Source organism: Martes martes, assembly GCF_963455335.1.
Source record: "Martes martes genome assembly, chromosome: 4".
NCBI lineage: Eukaryota > Metazoa > Chordata > Mammalia > Carnivora > Mustelidae > Martes > Martes martes.
Window position 1 is genome coordinate 45,654,848 of NC_137891.1, and position 22,364 is coordinate 45,677,211.

At 34.7% G+C, this 22,364-nt stretch overlaps 1 protein-coding gene across 1 annotated transcript in view; it reads right to left on the reverse strand.

Moving 5' to 3' along the window:
* Nucleotides 1-1,146: 1,146 nt before the first annotated feature.
* The window catches only part of RIPK2 (receptor interacting serine/threonine kinase 2), a 32,434-nt gene continuing 11,216 nt past the window's right edge, over nucleotides 1,147-22,364 (reverse strand). The window contains exons 4-11 of the mRNA XM_080802160.1: nucleotides 19,169-19,326; nucleotides 18,130-18,179; nucleotides 17,140-17,301; nucleotides 11,372-11,457; nucleotides 6,034-6,123; nucleotides 5,077-5,170; nucleotides 3,297-3,452; nucleotides 1,147-2,697 (exon numbers count right to left, since the gene is read on the reverse strand). Of these exons, the coding sequence (XP_080658286.1) occupies nucleotides 2,360-2,697; nucleotides 3,297-3,452; nucleotides 5,077-5,170; nucleotides 6,034-6,123; nucleotides 11,372-11,457; nucleotides 17,140-17,301; nucleotides 18,130-18,179; nucleotides 19,169-19,326 (1,134 nt within the window). The 3' untranslated portion in view covers nucleotides 1,147-2,359. The remainder of the gene's footprint in view (nucleotides 2,698-3,296; nucleotides 3,453-5,076; nucleotides 5,171-6,033; nucleotides 6,124-11,371; nucleotides 11,458-17,139; nucleotides 17,302-18,129; nucleotides 18,180-19,168; nucleotides 19,327-22,364) is intronic.

Here is a 22,364-nt window from a genome sequence, read left to right on the forward strand (position 1 = left end):
CTTCTTTAAAAAGCTGAGTGGTAGATTCAATCTACTGATCTGATTATCATGTCTAAATAATCTTTCCAAATTGTAAAACATGTCTGTAATTGTTTTGGAAATTCAAGTAAGTACAAAACAAAGAAAAGTTAAATTTCCTAATCAAACCTCAATTCTGAGCTATACATCCTGAAGACAAATGTAGCAAATGGACATAAGGAAAACAGTATGAACCTAGAGGGAAATTATTTTATGCATAATTCTATTGCATTTTTTAAAACAGAGTCTCAAACTTTAGCATACATAACGGCCTGGATGGTTTGTTACAACAGATTTCTGAACCTTACTCCCTTTGATTCAGGTTTGAGATAGGGGCCATGAATCTGCATTTCTCACAAGCTCCAGGTGATGCTAATGCAGCTGCTCTCTGGCCTACACTTATGGGTAAGATTCTATGTATTTCATTCTTTTGGATCCTACTGTAAATGAAACAATTATGTTAATTTCCTTTTCAGATTGTTCACTGCTGGTATACAGAAACATGACTGATTTTTGTGTGTTTATTTTGAACCCTGTAAATTCCTATGAATTAAACTTTGTTGAATTAGAAAAAAAAACACTGCAAAGAATGCTATTTTCAGATTATCCAGTACTATCTAGTTAAAAAAAACCCAGTAACTATAGGTTATTAGGTTTCTTCCTTGAGTGACAATCTTAATGTCATCCTTCTACTACTATGATTGCTGTCACACTCATGTACTACCTATATTACAATTTAGTATTTCTGATTGTCTTTTTATTTGAATATTATAAAATGAAACATATAATAAATACAAAATTAGTACCACTTGTCATATGTAGGTCATTTTCAAATAAAATACAATTTAAAAAACAATAAAATTCTTGCTAAATATTGTTTCTGAAGTTCTGAAGCCTATTCTTTTTCTTAACAAGAGGGATTAAAAGATGACAGCACAACTCTGACATTCTCCTTTACTTAATTAGAAGGTTCAAGGAAGAACTGAAAAGAACTTCCTGAGTATTTGACTTAAATGTTACTTAGTGCTGTGTCTATGTACTACCTAAAAACAAACCCAACTTCTCAACTTATTTCCCAAATTAAATCTTTATCCTAACACTTTAAAAATAAGAGATATAATAGATAACTCATATATTTAATTGGTTTCCATTTTTCCCTAATTTCCATATTTCTCAGAGACATGGTAATGAGGTTCCAAAGGTTACTGTCAAGCTCCAAGTGAAGATTAAAATACTTATTTTACAATTTTAATAAAATATTTAATTGCTCCAATCTCCTTTTTTCACACTGTGCATCTGGTGCTTCTTGAAAGTTTGTTTAGAATTTATCCTGCACCACACTTATTGCTGACATTACTAATAAACATTTTCAGAAGAGGAATTATGCCTTGTAAGTTTTCATTTAGTGACATAAGCTGTTAAGCAAAAAATAACTCACGCTATATTGCTTTGGCTAAACGCTATATTGCTTTGGCTAAACTTGGTGAACAAATTTAAAAAATTAAAAAAGCAGCCTTGATATTATGTGGCAATTAAAAAGAATGAGTTAGATTTATACATGATCTGGAAGGCTGCACATGATGCAATACTGAGTGCAAAAATTAGGTTGTAGTATGATATATTATAATAATATTAATGAAAGACCCTCTCCCACATGAGTGTATACATATGAGTAGGAAGAAGGGTGTAGAAAGATAAACACTGTGCTGTCAACTTTTGGTTACCGTGGTTGCTAGTTGAGGTCAGAAATGAGGGTACAAACATATATTGAAAGATTAATTTTTTCTTCATATACTTTGCATCATTTTACTTTCAAAACATTTTTTTTAGAGAAGAATCCAGTGAATAAGATTTAAAAATGTAGTCTGGATAACAAAGTTTAATGAACAACTTTTGGAGAGGATCTGAACTAGCAGTATAGGTTAGAAATGCTGTACTAGCTCTAATTTAAATATAAAGGCTACATTTCCAAAAGCCTAACTGCATCTTAGACAAGTAATAAATAACTCATAAGAAAGTGAATATGAAAATGGCTTCCATGAGAAATGCATGACACCTTAAGACATTGTTATATACAAGAATATAATTATTACAGTTAAAAAATAATTTCAATTAACCAGAGACAAACAACTGAACTCTTGTAGCAAAATGCAGACTTTCTAATATATTAATTAAAAAAAAATACTACAATGTCATGGAAGACGACTAATATTTACCTGAAGAAGAAACTTCATTAAAACTTCTAATACTCATGTGGATTTTATAAAAACAACATGATAAAGGCAACAGAAATAAAAAATATCCTTTTATAGAATGATTTTTCTTCTTGAAAAAGAGTCACTTATGAACTTTTATTTTGAAATAAATAAAAAGATTGTGATCGAGAAACCACAAGTATTTCTGGGTAAGGCTGAAGACCCATTTGCTTGTTATCTTTCAACTTTTGTACTATAACTTTGGCAAATTCTTCTCCTTGGATGTCAGTGGTGTCCAGTAACTGTCTGACTTTTGAAGTCCTTGTAGGTTTGGTACTAATGAGTTCATAGTCCTCCTTCATGATCAAGTCCCTGGACAGAAGAGCGTCTAGTGACTGGTTAAGGCAGGCTTCTGTCATTTGGTTCACAATGTCTTCCCTTTTACTCTGGATCCACTGTTGGGCTATGCCGGGCTGTAATCGCTCTGCAGAAGAGCAAGGCATGACAAATCAGTTGAGGACAAATATATAGCTATGAGTAAAATTGGATGAACAAAGAAATAATAAGGAATAAAACCCTTAATTTTCTATGATTGTGCAATATGAAATGCAAGTATTTTGGGGGATGCTGTTACTATTCAGGAAACACTCAGATATTTGGGTTATCTCTTCTTTTCTCTTCAGTGTCCTTCCCAGAAAAATCCTTTTTATATGCTATAAATCCACGGGGGCAAAACCCAATCTATGTTATAGACACATATTTTTTAATATAAAATATAAATATTAATATATAATATAAAGATGCATAATTTTTAAATAAACATAACTTCACCTTTAGTAACATATTAAGTCATACCTCCTTTTAGCATTCCCTCCCTAGATAGATGTTGATGGAATACCACGTGGACCTATTATCGCATGTCAGCCCTCATCTCTCCTAGGACTGGAAGTGCTTTCCTACTTAAGAAGGTATATATTTATCACGTTGATGAAATAAAAACAAATAAAACTTATTGCATGGCAAATCTACTGAACATATAGTTGCAAGATAAAGAGCATCATTTACAAAGTGTTAAATATTTACCTGAATTTCCCTCAGCTGAGAGTGGAGTTATCACTGCTAAAGAGCCTGGGGTGGTCTTGTGATCACAAAATGTCCTCTTCTGAACTGCAGAAATGTTACTATTGCAACTGTGATTTACTGGATAGTGACACAGTGTAGAAAAGTCTTGAGTTTTTCCTATAAAACACAGCATCTTCATTAGGGGTAGAACAGTCCTTAGCTATTTCTATTAGCTAAAATATCAACATCTGGATCACACAGGATAGTATTCAGTGTCTTTAAATTTTCATTGTTATTAAAGCTGGTTCATAAATCTAATTCCACAATATATTTCAGAACAAAAATGCATTTATAATGAATGTTTTTACCATACTTCTCTCTGTGCTTGTCTGTTTTATGTATATTATAAATTGTGAAATTTTACTTCTTCACATAATCCTGTATTTCTTCTGTGTCTTTTTCCTCCTTCTGTACTTTAAATGTGTCTTCTAAATCTATTTATGATGTGTCTTTCTACACTCTTCCTTGGTAATCCTATTCAACCTCAGGGCCTCAACTGTCACCTCTCTTCCCAAATCTATGTAATTAAATTTCCTGTCTTCATTGAGCTTTAGTCTTACATTTTCAACAGTCCACTAGACATCAACCTCATATGTGCTGCTAAGCACCTCAAATTTGAAAAAAAAAATTAAAAACTTAATTATTCACCTAACTCTAAAACCTATTTCAACTATTTCTATTAATAGCACCAATGTTCTCCCAATCACCAGGCTTGACAACTTGTTTAGCTCTTTTTTTCTCTCTTCCTTCCTCCAGGTAGAAAGCTATACATTCCTTCGGCGTGTCCTCCATTACATCTCTCTCATCATTTCTCCCTTCTTGCACTCTGGATCAGGTCTCATAACCTCTCATGTATATTATAGGAACAGACTAACAGTCTACTCATTGGTTTCCCCGCCTCCATTCTCCTTTTCCTTCCAAAATTGTCTACATATTCTAGCCAGGATGAATCTTCCTAAAGCAAAAAATTTTTATCATGTCACACCCTTGCTCAAATATTTGCAACAGTTGCTCCCTACACAAGTGAGCAGCCCGAATAGTTCAGCCAAGTGTTAGAATTTGTGATGGTATTGATCTTTTATCTCCTTTCATTCATCCTCTTTACCAGCTAAACCCAACTACTCACTGTTCTCTGTGTTTTCTTGCTTCTGTGCCTCTATGTTGTTCCTTTTGCCTGGAATGCCCATCTTTTTAACTATAGGTCCAACCTTCAGTCAGAAACAATTTCTTCATGATGACAACATGGTGTAGTGGAATGACATGAAAATATTTATCAAAAGACCTGGCTTCGAGTCTTGGGTTTGCCAGCTACTAACTATGTTATCCAGGAAGTCTTGATCTTAAAAATCTGTAAAATGAGGAATATCTCCCTCACAAGGTTGTTGTGAAATGCTTTGTAAAAAATGTTACTTTTCCAAGTGTATTACCATAGCTCTACATCCATCTCTTCTACAATATATCACTTCTATCTCATACTATGGTTACTTAGAAACATTTCCCTTCTCTTAGATATTTTTTTAAGTATCTTTTCACAGAGTCTAACACAATGCCTTCAATATTTTAATGCATTTGTGGAATATCCCACTACTATTTTCACAAGTTAAGATTCTAACACTTTTAAAAAATGAATTATGGCTGCAGATGAAAGACATGTTCCAAACAAACCATGACTGCTTATCCATAATATAGTCTTAAAAAAAGGGAAAACTTGCAAGTAATACTGACTGAAAAATTTACATACTAGATAAAAAATCATTTTCTTGAGGAGCTGACAGGGACTTTGAGGCTCTAGTAGAATCACTACTTTCATGGAGCTGAGAGGATCCACATGATTCCTAAAGTAAACAGAAGATAAATGATTTAGGTTAATAGAAAATCATTCTCAAAGTTACATAGCCTTAATTTCGAAATAGTTCTTTTTTTCCCTTCTGTATTTTTTTTTAAGATTTTATTTATTTGACAGAGATCACAAGTAGGCAGGGAGGCAGGCAGAGAGAGAGTGGGGGAAGCAGCTCCCTGGCGAGCAGAGAGCCCGATGTGGGGCTCGATCCCAGGACCCTGAGATCATGACCTGAGCCAAAGACAGAGGCTTTAACCCACTGAGCCACCCAGGCACCCCAATTTCTAAATAGTTCTTGATTTTGGTTTACTATAAAAAAGAATAAAAATGGTTACAACTTATACCTTACAAAATTAAAGAAGCATATATAACATAGCAAGTCTTATATATTCTTAGAAGAAATTATTAATTTAAATATCAAAGAATGCTACTAAAGAAATCTTTCTTTTTAGATAGCCATGGAAATGGCATTTTCCTTTCATTAATCATTGTTAAGAGGAAGGACAAAGCAGTACTATAGCTAGTTCCCATTTGGGTAAGAAGGCATACATATAATGATAAAAATGTAATCAGTGATTTGCCTAAGAACCACCCTGGAATACCACTCATTATATGAAATAATGACAGGGACTAAAGTTAATGGCAAACAAAGGTGCAAGGACTATGTATGATTCAATGAGATGAACAGTGGTGTGAAAATTAGGAGTGTTGGATTTTGAAATGGAGATTGCTATTGGCCACCTAATAAATCCTAAAATCTCCTGGGGCTTTAGCTTCCACATGTAAAGGAAGGAATTAAGACTAAATTATTTTTCATTTTCTTCTCACATTTTGAGTTTGTCAAAATAATTTTTTTACCTCCTGTGGTCCATGAGTTATAGGTGTGTTCAGAGATGAGTCCATTTTCTTCTTGTCACATAAGTGAATAGTGCTCGAAGTACTCTGTAACTGGAATTAATACAGTTAAGTCCTTTAGTTGGAGGTGATTAGGAAATTATGTGAGTAAAATACAACCTGCTTAACATACTTTATATGTTTATACAAAATCAATGAAAAGAAAAGTTAAATCATTTGAGAATATAATATATAACCTAAAGGTTATATATTATATAACCTTTATATAAAATAGGTTTATATATAAATATAAATATATATATTTATTTTTATATAAATATATAAATATAAATATATTTATATTTATTTATATATAATTTATATATAAATTTATATAAATATATAAATATAATTTATAACCTATAGGTTATAAATATATAACCTATACAACCCTGTTGTATAAGTATACAACAGGGGTAATAACTTTAGATAAACAGACTTTGAATCCCGTCTCATATTAATTGATTACCTTGAACAAATTAATCTTTAAAGATGGACTAATACTGGGATGCCTGGTGGCTCAGCTGGTTAAGCATCTGCCTTTGGCTCAGGTCACAATCCCAGAGTTCTGGGATTGAGCCCTTCGTCGAGCTCCCTGCCCAGCTGGCAGTCTATTCCTCATTCTTCCTCTGGCACCCCTCACCCCCAGCTCCCGCTCTCTCTCTTGCTCTCAAATAAATAAATAAAGTCTTAAAAAAATAAAAAAAGATGGACATGCAGGACTGTTTTAGAGATTAAGTGAGATAATGAATATACTGTGTCTGGTACAAATTAAGTACTTAATAAATTTCAATTTGTGTAAGTATATGTGTCTATCCTAATTTTTAAGTATTTACTATATTTTGGGCACTGCACTGGTAAGTACAGGTATTATTTAATTTTACAGATAAGAAACTGAGGGCTAAACTAAAGGATACAGAGTGTCCTTATGGAATGATGGGGATCATGTAGCCAATCAGGTCTGGTTTAGAATCCCAGGATACCTAACTACTGGATTTTAGGCATAAGACTTACTCTCAGTTTACTGATTTGTAAACTGGAGATAAGAATACCTATTTTGCAGGATCACTGTAAGTAGAATTATAAATAAAAAAGTCCTAAGATTACTTAGTAAGCATTCAATAAATGCTAGCTATTAAAGCAGATGATTTATTTATATGCTATACCTTCTATTAAAATCATTTAGTGATATACTCCCGTCTCTATAAACCAGTCAGATTAAGCTGCCATCACTAGTGAGTGATTTAAAAAACAAACCTGTCAATATGCTTTTCGTCTCCAAACCAACATGTCATCCGGTTTACAGAACTTTAGAAATTGGTGGGTGCTACACCCAGCCCTCCATTATTCATACTTATGACTGTCTGCTCCATTACATGGGTAAGGAACTTTAGAAGAAAAAAACCACTATTCATCTGTATACATAATCCACCTAGCACAGTACTTTGCACAAAGCTGTCCAATGACATTTTTATGTGAACCTTCAGAATTATTCTTTGGATCTGTCTCTGTTAGATACAATTTTTCTGTGCTTTTAAATTTATTGAAACATTTCTGACAATGCGATATCCTTGAGTAAGTAACATCGTTTTTATAACTGATGTTATGATAACTGAAATTATTTATGAACTAGTAAATCAGCCCCTAGAAAGAAGTGAAATGGAATATTAAGGAAAAACTTTTGCTTCAGGTTTTACTTTTTAAGATACAGGAAATGCTATCTGTGAGAACATGAATTATGGGACCTGGTTCAAAGAACTAAAAAAATGTAGGAACCTCAAACAAAACAAGTCACCCTAATTGGTGATCTGTTTTCAGAAATTCCTTCTTCCCTCCCTCCCTCCTCCCTCCCTTTCTTCTTTTAAAAGCTTTTATCTATTTATTTGACAGAGAGCAGGAGCAGGGGTGAGGGGCAGTAAAAGTAAAGGAAGGAGAAGCAGGCTCCCTACTAGGCAGACGGCCTGAGGCCAGCTCCATCTCAGGACCCTGGGATCATGATCTGAGCTGAAGATGACACTTAACCAAAGGCACTTCGGTTAACTGACTGAACCACTGAGGAGTCCTGGGTTTTTGGAAATTTCTTTCCTTTTTTTTTTTTTTTTAAAGATTTTATTTATTTATTTATTTATTTGAGAGAGAGAGAGAGAGAGAACCTAGAGCAGACTCTGCAAAGAGTGCAGAGCCCAATGTGGGGCTTGATCTCATGACCCTGAGATCATGACGTGAGCCAAAATCAAGAGTTAGGTGCCCCCAGAAACTTCTTGATGAAAAATCTTATTATATTTGCATTCTACTCCTGGCCCTGCTGTTAGCTAGCTGTGTAGAGTGTTATGTAACTTTCCTATACCTCAGCTGTCTTATTTATAAATAGAGATGATATTCTTCCCCTACCAGTTTCACAGAATTGATACGGAATTTTTTTAACAGAAAAAAGATTAAAATTCTGAGTAAAAACAATACAGCTACTTAAGAACAACAAAGAAAGTAATTTTTTTTAGTAATTTAGCAATGTTATTATTAAATGGTATTCAGGTATTTGAAAATATGTACTTTAGGGCGCCTGGGTGGCTCAGTGGGTTAAAGCCTCTGCCTTCGGCTCGGGTCATGATCCCAGCCCCGCATCGGGCTCTCTGCTCAGCAGGGAGCCTGCTTCCCTTCCTTTCTCTCTGCCTGCCTCTCTACTTACTTGTGATCTCTGTCTGTCAAATAAATAAATAAGATCTTTAAAAAAAAAGAAAATATGTACTTTAAACTATTTTATTTAAAAAGCACTGGGTGTTATACGCAATCAGTAAATCATGGAACACTACATTGAAAACTAATGATGTACTGTATGGTGACTAACATAACATAATAAAATAAAATTAAAAAAATAAAATTCTACTACAAAAAAAAAGAAAAAAAATAAAAAGCCTACATTTCTCCTAAAAAACCAAGTTTTATTTATTTATTAAAAGATTTTATTTATTTATTTGACAGAGAGAGAGATCACAGTAGGCAGAGAGGCAGGCAGAGAGAGAAGGGGAACCAGGCTCCCTGATGAGCAGAGAGCCCTATGTGGGGCTCCATCTGAGGACCCTGAGATCATGATCTGAGCTGAAGGCAGAGGCTTAACCCACTGAGCCACCCAGGTGCCCCCAAATTAACAATTTTAAATATAGATCCTAGTTTTTTGCAATGATGTGGATAGAACAAGAAGGTATTATATTAAGCAAAATAAGTCAATTAGAGAAAGACAATTATCATATGATTTTACTGATAGGGGGAATTTGAGAAATAAGGCAGAAGACCATAGTGGAAGAGAGCTAAAAATAAAACAAGATGAAACCGGGGAGGGAGATAAACCATAAGAGACTCTTAGTTATAGGAAACCTGGAGGGTTGCTGGAAGGGAGAGGGGTGAGGGGATGGGGTAACTGGGTGATGGACATCAAGGAAGACATGTGATGTAATGAGCACTGAGTATTATATAAGACTGATGAATCACAGACCTGCCCCTCTGAAACCAATAATAAATTATATGTTAATTAATTGAATTACAATTTAAAAAACTGGGGCAGCTAGGTGACTCAGTCCTTAAGCATCTGCCTTCGGCTCAGGTCATGATCCCAGGGTCCTGGGATCCAGACCCACGTCAGGCTCCCTGCTCAGTGGGAAGCCTGCTTCCCTCTCTGCTACTCCGCCTGCTTGTGTTCCCTCTCCCGCTGTCTCTCTCTGTCAAATAAATAATTAAAATCTTAAAAATTTTTTTTAAAACAATATAAAAAATATAGATCGTAGTGTTAAAGTTGTTTGGGGACAAAAAAAAAAATGGAACTGAAATGGTTTTCTTCCATTTTATAACCAAGAAAACAAATTCTTCTATCCACCTTTGTCTTGGCAGAAGAAGAGGTAGTTGTAAGAGAGAGAACTGAAAGATAAAGCAAAACAAAAACAAAAACAACCATATATATGTATACATATAGATATATATATGTGTATATATATATTACAGAAGTTTTTAGCTACTAAGAATTGGAGAGATTGATGTTCTAGAAAAGACTCAGAAGCAGGGAGGTCAGTGAAAACTTATCAAAAGAATTAAAACACAGTTCTCTAGTTCTTAAAAAATAGGCACTAATACTGACACCATCAATTTTTAGTTTGGCTAAAGGTGGTTGTTTCTTTATGCATTTCCCTTTTAAACTACAGGTCATGTCAAAAGATCTATTACACTGCAAGATGCAATCAATGTCATTTAATGATACATAAATTGTAGACCATGCTTGTTCACAACTCAAGACTTTGGTTAATCAGTGGTTATTTTTATTATTATATCTCAGATGTAATATAATGAAACTCAGCAAGTGTTCAACTATGCTTACTTTGTCCCTAAAGGACAGCAGTTGCTTTTTAAACAAGTTTTTGATAATATTAAGAAAAACCTTGCAGTAATAGGTCCCTTCAATTGTTCTAATCTACAAAAACCAGAACGAGTAAATAAGACAATTGTTCTGAGTAATTCACATAAACTGTTACTTTGATTTATGTAACATAGAGAGTTTTTGAGTGGGAAAATAAAACAAAATAAAATAAAGCATTAAAACTATACATCTTGGCCTCAATTATTAATACAATTCGACAGCTTAACTTGGCAATAAATCTTAAAAAAACCCAAGAACACTGAATAAAAAGAAGCATAAGAACCCAGACTTCTATTACTCTGTATATACGAAAACTTTAGGTTAAGAAATATAGGTTAAAAAACCCTAGTGATTTAGGGCATTCATCGTACATTATGGGCATTCATTACACATTTTAAACTTATATTTAATGGCAGTTCTGGAAATGCCTCTGAAATCTAGAAGTGGCCATTGGAATGAAATGGAAAAGCTCTTTGGTGACAGAGAAAACAGTATTCATAGTCTCTGTTCAACTCTATCACCCTAATACTGTAGTCTGTATGTGTGAAAAATATTTAGATAAAAACTAAATTAAACTATGCCGAAAATCTCCATGAATAATATACGATTGTTTTTTTTTTTTTTTTTTTTTTTTTACTTTTTTTTTTTTTTTTTTTTTTTTTTTTTTTTTTTATTTATTTATTTGTCAGAGAGAGAGAGAGAGTGAGCACAGGCAGACAGAGTGGCAGAGGGAGAAGCAGGCTCCCTGCAGAGCAAGGAGCCCGATGTGGGACTCGATCCCAGGACGCTGGGATCATGACCTGAGCCGAAGGCAGCCGCTTAACCAACTGAGCCACCCAGGCGTCCCTATATATACGATTGTTTTAAATTCAATTTCTACTATTTCAGTTAGCAATTTACCTTTGTTTTCTTTAGTTGAATAACAGCTTCAAGAAAAGTTATCTCTTCAAATGTCCTCAGAACTGGTTCAAGTTCTATTAAACATTCTAAATAAGGAAAAAAAAAAAAGTTATTTGAGTTTGGATTGCTCTAATCATTAAATTGCAAAATATAAATGCTAATAGTTCCCTGATAAGGCCCTTGGTCAATCTTTCCCCAAACTGATGACATTCAACCCTTTTAGGAGCCTTTATTATATGAATAAAAATAGAAATATACATCATGGAATACACTTGAGAGTCTAAAAATAAACCCTTATAGTTATGGTCAATTACTTTTTGACAAAGTTACTGAGGCAATTCAATAGGAAAAGGATCATCTTTTCAACAAATTGTGCTAGGACAGCTAGATATCCAATAAAAAAGACAAATTTAGACTCTTACCTAACACCATACATTGAATTAACTTGAAATGGATCATCACTGAAATGTAAATATAGAAGAAAATATTCATGGCCTTGGGTTAGGCAAAGAGTTTTTAGATATGACATTAAAAACAGGATCCACAGGGAATTTTGATAAATGCACTTCAAAAACATTGAAAACTCTTATACTTCAAAAAGCTGCTATCAAGAAAAACGAAAAGACAAGCCCCAGACTGTGAGGACACTTTTCATATCATGTATCTGCTAAAGGACTTGTATCTAGAATATATAAAGAATAATTAGACAACCAAATTTAAGAATGGGAATGTAACATGATGTAGCCATTTTGGAAAACATTTGAGAGTTTCTCAAAAATGAAAGATAAGGGCGCCTGGGTAGCTTAGTGGGTTAAGCCTCTACCTTCAGCTCAGGTCATGATCTCAGGGTCCTGGGATGGAGCCCTACATAGCGCTCTCTGCTCAGCAGGGAGCCTGCTTCCCCCCCTCTCTGCCTACTTGTGATCTCTCTCTCTCTCTGTCAAGTAAATAAATAAAATCTTAAAAAAAATAGGTATAATTAAAAAAAAAAAAGAAAGATAAATTTAGCATACAACCCAGCAATTCAACTCATTGGTAGCAATCTAAGAGAAATGAAAACATGTTCACACAAAGACTTGCATATGAATAGCCAGAGCAGCATTATTCATAATAGCCAACAAATAGAAATAATCATAATTACTACTACAACTACTATAATAATCTATGAACTTATTGCTGAAAAGAGAGGTCAAGGCTCCATATATAAAAATGAGCATGACTAACATATGGATAGTATATAAAGCCATGGTCTGGACTGGATTATCCATGGGGTGAATAAAGACAGGATACAGAGAGTAAAAGGCCCACGTTAGAGCTCTAAGGCACTCCAACAGTTCAAAATTGAGTAGAGGAAGAGAAAGAGATTGAGGAAGAGAGAATACTAAATGGTGTAGCCTCTTGTATCTTGAAGCCACCAGAAAGAAAATTTCAAGGAAGGAATCATTAGTCATGTCTAATCTTTTGAGAAGCCAAGTAAGATAAGCAGGATTTTCTAATATTGCCATCCTTGGTAATCCCAACAATGTAGTTTTAGTGGAGATATGAAAACAGAAGACTGATAAAAGTTTGTTAAAACCTGAATTAGAGTGAAAGCAGCGAAGACAAGAAGTATGGACAATTCCTATAGGGTGTTTAGATTTGAATGGGAGCTGAAAAATGAGGTGGAACCTGAAGTCAACATATGAAGTCATGTCTTTCTCCCAACCCCTGTATAAAGATAGGGGATAATAATGGAATACATCTGTATGATAGCTGAATAATCCAGTAAACAGGCTGAGACTGGTACTATAAGAGTAGAGAAAGAATACAAAGGAACAGAATCTGGAGAGGGTTTGGGAATGGTATTCAGAGCACAAGTAGTATGTTTACATTTATGTAAATATATGGACACTTTTTTCCCCTGTAAATGAGATAAGGCAGGAAAGATGGTTAAAAGTACAACTAAGATTATAGATCTGGCGGTGGATCTATGAGATAGTAGTACTCTCTCACAGTTTCTATTTTCTTAATGTAGTGTGAAAACAGGTGATCACCTCAAAGGAAAGATGGAGCGTGGGGTGCAGCAGGTTTAAGAAGGGAGGGTAAGTTATTACCTCTGTCTTCTTTTCCTAAGCTTAGAATCTATCAAAAGCCACGAATAATGATAAATAATGATCAAAGTACCAACATTTATTACTGATAATGATAATGATAATTTACCATTAGATCTGTAGCCAATGGGCTTGGAAAGAGTTCACAGCTTTACTCAGCCACAGGCCTCATCTACTTCCACATGGGGGAGCAGAAAATATGCATCCTTTAGACAGGCTGACTTGTAAAAGAAGGAAAAAACTGAGAAGGGGGACCAGATAAGCATGCTCAGTTTTTCTCCAAAATTAACAAATGAGGTAGGTCTGAGGAAGAGTGCTGAGGGGCACACAGAAGCTGGAAATGTTCTTCCTATACTTTCCTTCTTGGGGACTGAAATGGAATTTCATCTTTACTTTGGGACCATAAAGAATGGGCCTTAGGTATCTCCTACGATAATACAAGATGATCACTGACACAAGGAAGCAATTCTCAAACTTTTAGGTCTCGGGATTCTCCGAAATTATTGACTATCCCAAATAGCTTTGGTATGTGTGTGTCACATCTACTGACACTTACTATATTACAAATTAAAACAGAAAAACTTAAAACATCAGAAAACATGAGAACACATTCCATTATTTGTTGAAGCAATGAAACCATTATACCTCATTTAGTCTTTGGAAAAATCCACTACAGACTCATGAGAGAATGAGAATTTAAAAAAATAATCTTAGTATTTATTATTTTGAAGAGTTTTTGATTTTGTGAATTCTTCTGAAGTCATAGGGATCAACCACCCAGGGGTCCTTATATCATACCTTCAGAAGAGCTGATATATAAAAATGGAATAGTACATGCATTTGAGAAGCATAACAGAATTTCTAAGTAGTGTTTAGTGTCCAGTTCTGGCCATTATTTATTTATTTATTTATTTTAAAGTTTTTATTTATTTGATAGAGAGAACATGCAGGAGCATGGGGAAGGCCAGAGGGAGAAGCAGACTCCCCACTGAGCAGGGAGTCTCTGTGCACCAGGCTTGATCCCAGAACTCTGGATCATGGCCTGAGCCGAAGGCAGATACTTAATGCTTAACCCACTGAGCCACCTAGGCACCATGGCCATTAGTTTAAAGAGAAACCAATAAATAATTCTCACTTCTGGTCAAGATGTAGCAACAGGGTTTGATTTGCCACTCTGTCTAAAACAACCAAAAAAGCCAGACAAAATACATGAAACAGTGGTCTTCAAAATACAAGATATTAGGCAACAAAGAACAGTGATCACTGAGAGATGGGAAACAAATCAGGTGAGCCCTATGACTGCCCACACTTAAGCTGCAGCTTAAGAGGGAAGTGAGGTGGAGCCTCACTTCTCAAGTGAGTGGAAACTTAACTGAAGAGATGGGGCTGTGAGTCTGGGTAGACCAAGGCAGACAGAGTTCATAGGGCAGCATCAGAGAGGGGAGTTGTATACAGACAGAGAGCTCTGTGATCTGCAGAAGGCTTCTTTTAAGTATTTAGCGGTCAAAGCAGTGTAAAGTCAGAAAGCCAAAAGTCAAAGTCTTAACCAAAACCACAGTGAGATACCACCTCACACCAGTCAGAATGGCTAAAATTAACCAGTCAGGAAATGACAGGTGTTGGCGAGGATGCAGAGAAAGGGGAACCCTCCTACATTGTTGGTGAGAATGCAAGCTGGTGCAGCCACTCTGGAAAACACTACGGAGGCTCCTCAAAAAGTTGAAAATGGAGCTACCCTATAACCCAGAAATTGTACTACTGGGTATTCACCCTAAAGATACAAATGTAATGATCCGAAGGGGCATGTGCACCCGAATGTTTATAGCAGCAATGTCCACAATAGCCAAACTATGGAAAGAACCTAGATGTCCATCAACAGATGAATGGATAAAGAAGATGTGGTATATATATACAATGGAATACTATGCAGCCATCAAAAGAAATGAAATCTTGCCATTTGCGACGATGTGGGTAGAACTAGAGGGTATTATGCTAAGTGAAATAAGTCAATTACAGAAAGACAGTTATCGTATGATCTCACTGATATGAGCAATTTGAGAAACAAGACAGAAGATCATAGGGGAAGGAAGGGAAAAATGAAACAAGACGAAAGAGGGAGACAAACCATAAGAGATTCTTTTTTTTTTTTTATTAAGATTTTATTTATTCATTTGACAGACAGAGATCACAAGCAGGTAGAGAGGCAGGCAGAGAAAGAGGAAAGGAAGCAGGCTTCCCTCTGAGCAGAGAGCCCGACGCGGGGCTCGATCCCAGGATCCTGAGATCATGACCTGAGCTGAAGGCAGAGGCTTTAACCCACTGGGCCACCCAGGCGCCCCAAGAGGTTCTTAATCTCAGGAAACAAACTGAGGGTTGCTGGAGGGGAGGGGTGTGGGAGGGATGGGGTGGCTAGGGGATGGAATTGGGGAGGGTATGTGCTATGGTGAGCGCTGTGAATGGCGTAAGACTGATGAATCACAGACCTGTACCCCTGAAACAAATAATACATTAAGTGTCAATTAAAAAAGAAAAGACAAGAAAAAAAAGAACAATAGGGAAAAACCTGGAAGTCTGTAGAAAAGTAAGTATGGCCCAATAATATGATCTTCAGGGAAGCTAGAATTTTTAGAGAATGGAAAAGAAATGAGTATTTGGAAGGGGCACTAGGTACAAAGGAGACAGATACCCTCCCACATAGCTCTAAGAAATAAGAAATAAAATGTGAATCCATTATAAGCACCTTTTGATTTTTTAAATATAGAACTAATGAGGATTGGACACAAATTTTGAATAAAATGTACATTTCATTGCTTTTTTAGTTAGAAAGATAATTCCCCAGTTTGTGGCTTATCTTTTCACTTTTTCTTTTTTTTTTTTTTTTTTTTAAAGATTTTATTTATTTATTTGACAGACAGAGATCACAAGTAGCCAGAGAGGCAGGCAGAGAGAGAGAGAGGAGGAAGCAGGCTCCCCGCGGAGCAGAGAGCCCGATGCGGGGCTCGATCCCAGGACCCTGGGATCACGACCTGAGCCGAAGGCAGAGGCTTTAACCCACTGAGCCACCCAGGCGCCCCCTTTTCACTTTTTCTTTATAGCATCTTTTGAAGTGCAAAAATTTTCAGTTTTTTCAAAGCTCAATTACCATTTTTTTTCATGGATCTTGTTTTTGATGTCATATATAAGAGTTCTTTGATTAACACAAGGTCTTAAAAACTTTCTCCTGTGTTTACATTTAGATGATGATCTGTTCTACCTCTGAAATAGATCTTAATTCTATCTAATTTTTCTATCTCAGATTACCACCTTAATTAGTAAACTCTTGCTAAAGTATCCTAGGTGGTCTCTTTGCTTCCACTCCTATTCTTCTCCATTCAATTTTCCACACAGCAACAAGAGTGATTTCTCCAAAACAAATTAGATGTCATTTCCATAGAAACACACTTTAATGGTGTTCCACTATACTTAGAATAAATTTCTAACCTTTTTATGATAGCCAACAGCCCCTCCTTATGTCTCCAATCTCATCTCATAAAATAAAAACAGGAACTGAATTTAAAAAAAAAAAAACAAACTTTAAGCTTGCCATCTAACTTGTGTAATTTTTCATGGACTATTTTATTCACAGTATATTCACTATTTTTGTAATTCTAAAGGTCCAGACTAAAACCGTACACTCACTTAAGAAAGATGGTCTTTCATCTGGATTTTGCGCCCATCCACTTTCTATTAGAGAGATCATAAGTGTTCGATGAGGTATATCAAGTGGCAAACTTTCTTCATTAGTGTTAGGTCGATGTCCTTGTGATACACTATACATGATCTGCAAAGGATTGGTGACTTCTGTCAAAGCAAATATATTTCATTCATTAGAAATATATTATGATTTAATACATTACTTAAATACATTCTAAAGTCAACCAAATGAAAATGAGGGAAACTTAAAATCTTAGGAATAAAGCATTACCCCCCTTTTTGTTAAAGACATATATATACACATATATAACCCAGCAGACTCATATGCCTCCTGTGGTGGGTTATAGCCTCACCTCACCTCATTAATTTTAAGCTTGGTCATGTATCTGATTTGGCCAGTGGAACATGAATAGAGCACAGCTCAGCAGAACTGAGTGGAACCCAGCACAGCCAAGAATGGCCACTCACATCTAATGTGAATGAGAAACATATGTTTATTTTGTAAGCTACTGAGATTCTGAGGTTATTACACAGCAAGCTGACCTATATAATCCTCAAAATAAAGAAATGGACAGTGTTATCAGAGAACTTAAAAATTATTCTTCATTGTTTGTTATAGAAGAAACAGATTAAATTTTCAAATAAAGAGTTTTATAGCTGGAATGAATCTAAGAAATAAAAATTTAAAATTTTCATTTTGCAAATAAAAAAGAAATGAAGACTCAAGAGATTTAGTGGCTTGATCATAATTACTGTCAGAACAAGAATTAGAATCTACATTTTTCTAACCCTTACTCTAGTACAGTTTCTAATATACAGTGGATTCAGAATTGATAAATTGTTATGTTTTTATGTGTGTTTTCCACAAAATGCATGGTAGGCATTTTTAAAACAAGATGGGCTTTATTTAGGTAGTTCTGGATATGGCCTTCCAACATGGTATCATCTAGAATAAGGAAGTGAAAGTACACTTACCTTCAAAAGGCTGTTTTCTGGATAAGACTTCCCACATGATCACTGCATAGCTGTTTAAGATAAAAATATGCATACAGGACAGTATAAATTAACTATACATAATAAACTATACATAATAAACAGGACAGTATAAATTAACTATACATAATAAACTATACATAATATACATAATAAATAACTATACATAATAAAATATACATAATAAAAGAACACTGATTTTAAAAGCTGACTGTGGAGATATCATTTCTGCAAGTAATAAGGCAGCGAAATGTTATATAAAGAATCACCATACACAATCAAAGTGATGAATGTATATATACAACTTTGTTCTGAAAGGGAATTAATTCAATTTGAAAAATTAGCAAATTACTGTAATAAAAATTTGAAGTTATAGGCGAGGATAACTTGTTGTGGATGATTCTTAATGACCTCTAATTACATGATTCTATGATTCATACAAAACAAAGAGCAATAAAAAAGATGGTCTCATGTAGCTCTATTCTGTTAACTTTTTCTTTGGTTTAAGTATTGTCTCCTTTGGTAGTGTTAAATGTTAACCACACTATTTTCCTCCCTCCTCCATCAAAGTCACATAAGATAAAAACCTTTTAGTCCTATATTATAAATTGACAGGACAATAAGATATGCTTCAGATTTTTCAAGGATGTAGAAGTGGCTTAAAGCAAGGCATCTTTAATTTGAAAAATATTAACCACTGTGGTCTCTACTTTATTTTACCACACTTATGAGAGAAGACTAAAAATTATACATTAAAATGTAGCTTTGGGGCACCTGGGTGGCTCAGTCAGTTAAGCATCTGCTTGCAGCTCAGGTCATGATCCCAGGGTCTTGGGATGGAGCCCCACATCCAACTCCCTGTTCTGTGGGGACTCTGCTTATCCTTCTCCCACTGCCTCTCCTCCCGCTTGTGCTCTATCTCAAATAAATAAAATTACAAGAAAATAAAATGAAGCTTCAAAATTCTAATTCATCTTGTTTTTAGACAAGGTTAACTCTAAGCAAAAGTAACATATCATACCTATAGATATCATGCTTGACGCTGGCTCTTGATTTTTGACCAGGTTCATAGTTCTCAGGTGGCATATAGATAATTGTCCCTCCTTCTGGTGAAGATTTACTAGTTCGTGATTGTGAGAGGGACATCATTCGCCATTTTGATAAACCAAAATCTGCAATCTATAAGGGAAAAGAGTAAATAATTGAATTTTAAAATTTTTTCTTTAAAAAAAAACCCAAAAACTGTCTTTGTTTAAATTCATCGTATTTAGGTATGAGACAGAGGAAATGTTCTATATAAATATTTAATTTCTACATATTCTATCAGTTTCTTAATACATTAAACTCTAGAGTACTGAACCCAATAACTCTTGAAGCAACACATACTGACTTGAAGTTCAGCATAATGTCATAAATTTTTAAATGGAGACCGAGTTTTGAAAAATTAAACCGGAGTATTTTTTCTCTTAAATTCTGAATGAGCATATATGTCAAACATTACTTTTTAAGATAAGTAGTTTTACAGCATGTGCTTTCAAAATTCTCCTACACCCCACAGAAGTGCGAAACTACTGGTATCTAATATGATTACAACTAGGTATTGCTTGCAACTTCAGGTTTATATGTTCTTATTTACAATGCCCTAAAAATACAACCTTAAATTCTGAAGCAAGTAAAATCCAATTCATGAAAAACAAATAATACCAGACCAGTGGTCAATTTCAGGTCTCATGTACTATCTCTAGAGCTTGGCACAATGTCATTGCTGCTCCATAAATATTTACTGACTAAAATTATGACCAATTTCATTTCCTTTTTTGACAGTAGTATGATTTATGCCTACCACTAAAAGAATCATATCTGTTGGCAACAGTTTATTTAGCATATAAAACATATTTAAGTCCATGATAAGGAATGCCTAAGAATTATTGGTGACATTCTACAGTTTTGATATATCGTTTACAGTTTTGCTTCACTTGTAAATTTTGTGTAGATGTTACACAACATCTTATAACTCCCTATTTAAAAGGTTCCTTATTTTTAAAAAAATGGAAGGCAACATATAAGAACAGAAACAGTGTTTAATGGACAAAAGGGTGTAGTAAATCTTTAAATTAAAAACATTTAATTTAAATTACTTCAATCTTCACACTGCATAAGTTAGAGTCAACACAGGGAAATGAACTCTATCTAGCACACCATTTGTGTTTCAATTATTTAACTTATATTTTTACTAGTTTTAATAGGAGAAAATTTGTTTAGTGTTTAGATGAATTTGATATTAAAAAATATTACTCTAAGGGAGGGGACAGACTATATACATTTTTCCATACATTGTTAAAATAAAAGGGTAAGTCTAAGAAAAAAAATAGAAAAAACCAAGAGAAAACATGGTGCCAATACATGAAAAGCTAAGCTGGATTCTCAAAGGCAATATACCACATGGCTAAGAACACAGGTTGTAGAGTCTAAAGTTGTATTATATTTATACTCTAATTCTACCACTTAATTGTGTGTGAACTTGAGGAAGTTTTAAATTTTTCTGTACCTCTGTGTGATTACCCACCTGCAAACTGGGGATAATAACACTGTCTATATTGCAGGGTTGCAGTGAGAAAATTAAATGACTGATTCTAAGCAAAGCATTCAGAACATTATCACATAATAAGTGATCTATATGTGTTAATCTTATTAATGTTTTGTATACAAGTTGCTCTTATTCAATACTATCTGTTCTTCCCACCTACCCCCTAAAACCAAAACCAGCACTCCAATTGCACATTTACTAGAATAGTAAGCATTACTATGATAAGTAGAGTTTATTTTTATGCCACAAGTGAAAAATGCTAAAAAAAAAAAATTGAGATGCGGTCTCACCTTATACCTGAACCATAATTTGCAAATTCCTGGGCTAAATGTTGGTTTAAATACAGTATTGTAGAAAATGCATTCCTGAGCTTGCTTCCTTATGTGCTCCTTTACCAACATCTTCATCTTTATTTTCAAACCTGACCTAAAAACCTTAATCAGAAATCTATGAGCTAATTTTGTTTGGTTTTCACACGGTACTTTATTTCTCCCCTTTCTTCTTCTTCTTCTTTTTTTTTTTTGAAGATTTTATTTATTTATTTTACAGAGATCACAAGTAGGCAAAGAGGCAGGCAGAGGGAGAGGGGGAAGCAGGCTCCCGGCTAAGCAGAGAGCCAGATGTGGGGCTCGATCCCAGGACCCCGGGGATCATGGGCTGAGCTGAAGACAGAGGCTTTAACTCACTGAGCCACCCAGGTGCCCCTATTTCTCCCCTTTCTCTGTTATAAATAATACCATTATAAAAGGCATGACTTATTAAACCTGGATCTTCAACAGAAGGATAAAAGTGGATAAAGTGAGGGAAGGACAAAGACTTCCATGATTTCTTGAAGGTCTTGATAAATTTATCATTCAGCCATGAAGACAGAGAATAAGAACTTCCCCATTCTACAAAAGATCTTAACATGCATTTTGAAGCTAAGGGCTTTCTTTTTAACTAAAAAGATGATTTTATAAAATCAGAGGAAATTAAAACACACTATTTATAAAAATCATCCACAATCCTCTCACCCCATTAGAATAGCTATTTTCATTTACATATATTATCCTTATCTATAAAACTATAAAGTTATCATGTAAGAAGTTATGAAGAATAAACCTGAAGTATTCTGGTTCCCACACTGGCCTGAGAATAGCAGAGAAAGTGAATATGGCACATATAAATATTTTCATTTCAAAAAAGCCTATCACTAACTAGTTCATTGGTATCTAAGGTGTACTAATGGACACTTGATAGATAACCAAACTGAATGTATTCTTTTTAAAGTAGAAAAGTCTCAGTTGACCTTAATCAGAGGAAATATTTTTCTTTCAGATACTATGTTTCTGGTCAGCATTCCAGTGAGAAAACTTATTTCAGAAAATGGTAGCAAGATGTAAACTTCCATTTAATTTCGTTAAGTATTTTTATTTTTATTTTTAAAAAGATTTTATTTATTTATTTGACAGACAGAGATCACAGTAGGCAGAGAGGCAGGCAGAGAGAGAGGGGGAAGCAGGCTCCCCGCTGAGCAGGGAGCCCTATGCGGGGCTCTATCCCAGGACCCCGGGATCATGACCTGAGCCTAAGGCAGAGGCTTTAACCCAGGTGCCCCACATTAAGTATTTTTTTTTTTTTTTTTTAAATT